The sequence below is a fragment of the Vigna radiata genome, chromosome 7 (assembly GCF_000741045.1).
Source record: "Vigna radiata var. radiata cultivar VC1973A chromosome 7, Vradiata_ver6, whole genome shotgun sequence".
In the NCBI taxonomy this organism is placed as follows: domain Eukaryota; kingdom Viridiplantae; phylum Streptophyta; class Magnoliopsida; order Fabales; family Fabaceae; genus Vigna; species Vigna radiata.
Window position 1 is genome coordinate 11,489,527 of NC_028357.1, and position 6,432 is coordinate 11,495,958.

General features: G+C 32.8%; 2 protein-coding genes across 2 annotated transcripts; one reads left to right on the forward strand and one right to left on the reverse strand.

Moving 5' to 3' along the window:
* Positions 1-887: 887 nt before the first annotated feature.
* LOC106769345 (dnaJ homolog subfamily B member 13) lies at positions 888-3,336 on the forward strand. The gene is made up of 2 exons (XM_014654938.2): positions 888-1,754; positions 2,610-3,336. Exons 1-2 carry the CDS (start codon positions 1,354-1,356, stop codon positions 3,058-3,060), a joined length of 852 nt encoding a protein of 283 aa, XP_014510424.1. The 5' UTR covers positions 888-1,353; the 3' UTR covers positions 3,061-3,336.
* A 1,146-nt stretch (positions 3,337-4,482) lies between these two features.
* Positions 4,483-5,936, reverse strand: LOC106767745 (thioredoxin H2). Its single transcript, XM_014652693.2, has 3 exons — positions 5,523-5,936; positions 5,310-5,432; positions 4,483-5,007 (listed from the first exon to the last, which is right to left on the reverse strand). The coding sequence occupies exons 1-3, from the start codon at positions 5,634-5,636 to the stop codon at positions 4,876-4,878; spliced, it is 369 nt and encodes a 122-aa protein (XP_014508179.1). The 5' UTR covers positions 5,637-5,936; the 3' UTR covers positions 4,483-4,875.
* Positions 5,937-6,432: the final 496 nt, after the last annotated feature.

The window sequence follows — 6,432 nt, forward strand, 5'->3', positions numbered from 1 at the left end:
AAAAAAAGTATAGAATATAGAGAAAAGCAGTGTTAATATTGATAACTCAAAGTCTTTAAAATAGCAATGTAAATAAAATAATTTTCTAATTAAATAAACCGAAAAAATTCACGCGGCAAAAAGAATACAAGATTTAAGTTAAAAATCTTTTTTATGAGTTTAGTTAAAGGTTAAAATCAATATATTGTTTTATGACACACCTTTTGGTAAGTTTCGTTTTTGAAATTAATTAATTTAACGATCCTGGAGTAATTTTATTAAACTCCAAATCAAATGTTACGAAAATTTCAATTTTGTATAACTTCCGTAATTTGGGAGATACAAGCATTTAAGGCAAATCTCATAAATATAACGTGAAATTACATTTTCTGATCAGTAACATAAATGTGCCTTTAATAGGTAGTTCAAAATTCTTGTAATTGTATTTTTGTACCCATATTACTTTCATTTCGTAAATTTGGTCCTTTTATTTTATCACTTTATTTGAATTTCATTGTTAAATTTTGCCCTACCTATAATACACTTAACATATACTATTTAACAGAAATATAAAATATGACACAATAGTAATATTATGTCATTATGAATATAATAATTGATAATATAATATTTTTCATTGTGTAATAAAGTGAAGTTTTTTTTTTCTCTATTAATAACTAAATTTTGTAAGAAAAAGATTGATTCTCTACAAAACAATATAATATAATGCCATGTTTGTATTATTGTTAAATATACTAGATATCATGAAGGGATAGAATCTAGTTACATGATTAAAATAATAAAAAAAATTAACGAAAAGGTGAAAAATAAAAATTAAAAACCAAAATGAGATGAGAAAAAAGCTTCAACATTTTCTTTATTAGCAGTATTGGGCATTATAAATTGGATCTTGTTGAACATTTTTGTCCACAAGGAACTACTGATACTGCAACACACCGAGTAGTAGCCACAACCCTCTGAGAAATTTCAAAATCAAAATGCAAAATCGATATTTATCTATCTCTTAGCCATAACCATCCAAGTGTTCAACCTTAAACTCTCGTGTTCTCTCTCTTTCTCTCCCTCACTCACTGCCTCTCTGTTTGAGTGTTTCTCTCCCCTGTTATCTCTGAACATTGAACGTGATTTTTGCTACTTCTTCGCCTGTGCATTTCTCTTCCTTCACAGACTAGTAAATTCGGTGTTATTGGACTCGCCCACAAAACCCCTTTTGAAGCCACGTGCAGAGGGTCAAACCCAACCCTTTCCTTTTCTTTCCAAACCCAAGAAATCACATAACTTTTCTCTACCCTGCAACCAAAAAAAAAAAACGCAAACTTTTTCGCTTACAATTCGGCTGAATTTTGGACCAAGATGGGTGCAGGAGACTACTACAAGATCCTCAAGGTGAACCGCAATGCCTCGGATGAAGAACTCAAGAGGGCATATAAGAAGTTGGCCATGAAGTGGCATCCAGATAAGAACCACCAGCACCACACTGTTACGAAAGAAGAAGCTGAGGCTAAGTTCAAGCAGGTTTCGGAGGCTTATGATGTTCTCAGCGACCCCAAGAAGCGTCAGATCTATGATTTTTATGGCCACTATCCCTTGAACTCTGTGAAGGTGAAGGAGGAGAAGGGTGATGGGGGTTTTAGGGTCCCCAAGAACGAGAACGTTGGTGTGGTTGAGAGAAAATTGGTGTGCACGCTTGAGGAACTTTACAAAGGTTGCAAAAAGAAGTTGAAGATCTCAAGGACTATACATCATGAATTCGGGTAATATCTGTGTTTTTATCTTGCATTTCATGTCTTAATTCTTGCCTTAGTGGTGGAACTTGTGTGTGTTAGTAGTTTTAATTATTTTGCTGGGGAACATGCATGGTTGAATTGTTGTTTCGTTTTCATGTTGCCTTAGAAATATTTTGTTTGGAGTGCATTTTCCTTATGAAGAGGAATTCATTTTAGTGCTTATGGGCTATATATGTAATGATGTTGATTGAAATTGTAATAATTCTGAAACTATCTAAACAAAACTTTCTGATATTTATTGGGATTACACTGTACTTGAATATGGATGAATTCTTGTCCAATATTTGGCTCATGAATCTTATATTATAAAAGAATCCAAGACACAATTTCTGTATTATTTTGTAAATTACTGGACAATTTACATTTTACTCTAAACTTTGATTTATTCACTCTATTTGATCTATTAGCATATTTTTCTTCTTATTTTGCTATTCCACTTCTTGTTTGGCTGTTTTCTCTTTTGGCTATTCACTGACCAGGCCTGATAACACACATACACACACTTTAGCAGGCACGCACGCATACTTGTGTAGCCATATGTGGAGAAAGAAGATATCTTTTTCTTATTTTGGGATTTTTGTTAGTCCTCTCACGTTATTTTAGTCATATATAGAAACAAAGTGAAATTATTAATTAGTAAGTTGCATAAAATATGTTGGTTTCGTAAAGATATTGGAGTTTAAGGTTTGTTTTGTGGTGAATTGGTTAAGGTAATAGAAAGTGTTTCAAATATGGCCTATTTTCTATTACCTTTTACCATTTGAGACTGCTTGGAAATACGTGCTTTTGGGTTCACAAGTTTACTCTTTTTGGTGTCTGCAGTAAGTTGAAAACTGTGGAAGAGATACTGAAAATAGATATCAAACCTGGTTGGAAGAAAGGCACAAAAATAACATTTCCTGGGAAAGGCAACCAAGAAGCAGGAGCTAGTGCTGCTGATGATCTAATCTTTGTGGTGGATGAGAAACAACATGCTTTATTCAAGAGGGATGGAAATGATTTGGTTGTGACACAAAAAATCTTACTTGTAGAGGCTCTTGTGGGAAAGACTTTCAATTTAACAACCTTGGATGGAAGAGAGCTCACAATTCAAGTGACTGATGTTGTGAAACCAAAATTTGTTTTGGTGGTCCCAAATGAAGGAATGCCCATCTCAAAGGAACATGGAAAGAAAGGAAACTTGAGAATCAAGTTTGATGTTATGTTCCCATCAAGGCTTACCACCCAACAGAAGTATGAGCTGAAAAAGATTTTGAGCAACACTGATGACTAATTTAGTCTTTCATGTCTTGTGGCTTTTTCCCAATTAACACACATGAAGTGAGAGCTCAGTTTACGGTGTAAATACTTAAAATACAACTTTAGTCTTAGACATGAAAAGTGTGCATAATACAAATAAACCAAGCATGTTACTACCATGTCTGCAGTGAGGTGTAACTTTGGAATAAAGCGATTTCAGCTGCTATAAGGGTCCTGGACTGTGTTCAATCAATATTACAATGCATTATTGAATGGATGGGAATATTTACAGTCCTAATATGTTTATTCACCTTTTCTGTCTTTTCACTTTTCATATTTAAATCTCGACTTAAATAACTTTTAGCCTCTATAATTGTGTATATTCATTTTAGTATTTGATGTTACCGTTTCGGCTAACAATGCTATCATTTATTAAAGACATCAACTTCAGTGAAATAAAAGGTCTTTTCCATCAAAAGAAGCTAAGCTAATTCAGAGATTTGCACGAGAAACATCACTACGACACTCTGCAATTGACATCAAGCCAAATGATATCATTAAATGAAAACAAGTAGCTAAAAAGAAATGGACAAAATCAAAACCCAAACAAGAATGAATTATTTGAATGACCGTTTTTATTTTTATAGCAGTCGGTAGCGATGATCTAAGGGAGAGATTTCCACCAATCATATTCATTTAAGGAGTGAGCTTTATTGCAACAAAATTCAAGTTCTTTGTTAGATTAAAACAATTAGACCACTTGTTTTTGAGTCTTTGGTTTTTGAGTTGCTTTGCAAATTCAACAATGGAAGATATCATGGAGGAATTGATGGTATTTTCTGTGAGATGACCTTCCTAATGATTAGGGAGATAATATTCTGCACTGAAGGGACTGAGTTGTCGGAGTGTCTTGTATTACTGCAATGCCAAATGGCCCAAACATTTAAAGGTGATATTTTTTTACCAGCTTGAGGACAGAGAAATAAGCATTTTCCTAATTGGATTATTGTTGATTTTTTATTGGAAAAACTCTGAATCCAACTCCAAATGCTCTTAGAGAAAAAAAAAAGGAAAATATAATCAGTGATTTAATAATCATTTTGACAAAGGCTACACATAGAGGGGATGAAACATTGTTGTCATTGGTATGAAAATGACTAATCTGAAGATATTTGCTTATAAGAATCTACATTCGTTTAACAGTGGCCGAGCATTTGGTCCCATGATATGTCTATCAATTTCTGCATTTACTTCATCAGAACTTTGAAAATAAATTCCTTTTTCTTTTTCTGAGAGAGGTGTGTTGTTTTGCTAATAATGTTGATTGTAATTGATACTGATGAAGTGTCAAATATCACTAACCAATCCAATGGATGTGACCTTTTAATACATATATATATATATATATATATATATATATATATATATATATATATATTATATAGAAATTGGATGCTTCAAGCCCTTTTGTGTCGTTTATCATTCATGGCTTAAAATCAGCACCGACACATTACAAATTGCAAATAGGTCTAAATATTAAATTGTGATGTGAACATTAAACAATGACACTTGTTTTTATTTGAAATAATGGTACCAACTTATTCAGCATCCTATGAGTTGTTGGCTTTTCCTTTTGTTTATTTTTCTTTTAAAAAAAAAAAACCAGAAAATTGGACTAAACTAGAATCCACGAGGGAACGAAACATGATGAGAAACATCCCCAAAGAAAGTATTCAAAACACTCAATATTCTCTTGTCTTGACTATGAAAGATTGTGCCTAGCAAAAAGATCTGGTAGAAATATGTTGAAGTGAACTTGCTGATTTTAGTTTAGTGCTTGATCACACATTCATTTTCTGTGCTGCTCAATCAACCTTTGTAGCTCCTCCTTTTTTACTCCCACCACTTTATCAGCCACTTTTCCTTTCTTAATTAGCATGAAAGTTGGCATTCCCTGTACTTGGAAAAGTTCTGCTACCCCCTGTTTTCACAATCCAAATCAGTTACCATAATAAGAGTAAACTTTTTATCAAAATTAACCTTGCATTTAATCTTCATATTTTTAACATGTCATTACTTACTTTCATAAATTTTTATGAAACTTGTCATATTAAAACGAGAGATGTAAATATAGAAACCAAAATCATCATTTGTAAAATATAGAAACCTAGACAAAATTTTACCAAAAACTATCACATTTTACCCATAAGAGAGTTTATGTAATGTATGATTTTTGAAATTAGGACCTAATGAGTTATAGTGAAAAGGACTGAGTGATCATACCATTAACTCATCCACATCAATCTTGACAAACTCAACATCTCTAAATGTGGCAGCAAACTCTTGGACAACTGGGTCCATGAGTTTGCAAGGTCTACACCATGAAGCAGTGAAATCAACCACCATCTGTATCAACGAAAAATCATCTCAGTAAAACATGATAAGTGAAGCAAAACATGACACATTAATCAACCAAAGGAAAGTTCCTGAACAAACCAGTTTGTTAGTTTGTTTCAAGGCATCAAAGTGGTCATTCCATTTAGCAGAGGAGTGGAAGGTGAGGACTTGAGATGGGAGTGAAGTTGTTCTACCACCATACACCATGGCCATGTCAGATAAGTCTAATCCCACCTAGGTTAATGCTTCCTTTTTCTAAACCAAAATAGATTGAAAAAAGAAGAAGAGGTTCTTTGTTTTTGATGATGGAAAATTAAAGTGGAGGGAGAAGCTTATATATAGAGTAACAAAGTAGTGGGAAACTATGATATGATTTCTTTGAAACGTATCAGATTCTTGTGTTTGTGGCAAGCTGTAAATTGGACCCTCAAAGCTAGCAAGTTCAGGGACACAATGGAGAGCATAAGTACCTGCAAAAAATGGATGGTCCCAACATCATTCTCATCCCATGATGTTAACATGAAAGTACAGTTACCTCTTTCAAATTCTCATTTTTTGGTTGTTAAGGTTTCTTTTTCTAGACAGATGTTTATCCTTGTATGCAATAAGCTTCCCAAAGTACACACTCTCATGATTGGCTGAACCAGGAAATTAACAAGTGAACGTTTCTTCAGAAAGATCAAGCAAACGTTTTGGAATTTAATAATGGTCAATAAGAACAAATCTATACTTCAATCTCTCTATTGTAATTAATTAAGTGAGGTGTTTTAGTTTTATTGTAAAAACACTCAAATTATCACACCATTTTCAATTTTATAAACTTTTACCTTTATTTTTCTGATTGAATATTCCGTTATTAACTAAGGATTAAAACCGGAATTTGATTGACATATGTAACATTTTTTACGGTAAGAATCACTTTTAGAGTGCTTTTTAATTAATTAACAAAGTAAAATATTTATATGCTCGGTACATTATAGTGAATCACTAACTGACAATTAGTGATTTT

What these genes read in the sequence shown, in the direction of transcription:
- LOC106767745 (XM_014652693.2), bottom strand. Translation starts at nt 5,636, where the DNA reads ATGGCCATGGTGTATGGTGGTAGAACAACTTCACTCCCATCTCAAGTC. An exon ending in TGAAACAAACTAACAAACTG is followed by an intron (nt 5,433 to 5,522) that starts GTTTGTTCAGGA and finishes TCGTTGATACAG; the next exon opens with ATGGTGGTTGATTTCACTGC. An exon ending in TTGATGTGGATGAGTTAATG is followed by an intron (nt 5,008 to 5,309) that starts GTATGATCACTC and finishes TTGTGAAAACAG; the next exon opens with GGGGTAGCAGAACTTTTCCA.
- LOC106769345 (XM_014654938.2), top strand. Translation starts at nt 1,354, where the DNA reads ATGGGTGCAGGAGACTACTACAAGATCCTCAAGGTGAACCGCAATGCC. An exon ending in ACTATACATCATGAATTCGG is followed by an intron (nt 1,755 to 2,609) that starts GTAATATCTGTG and finishes TGGTGTCTGCAG; the next exon opens with TAAGTTGAAAACTGTGGAAG.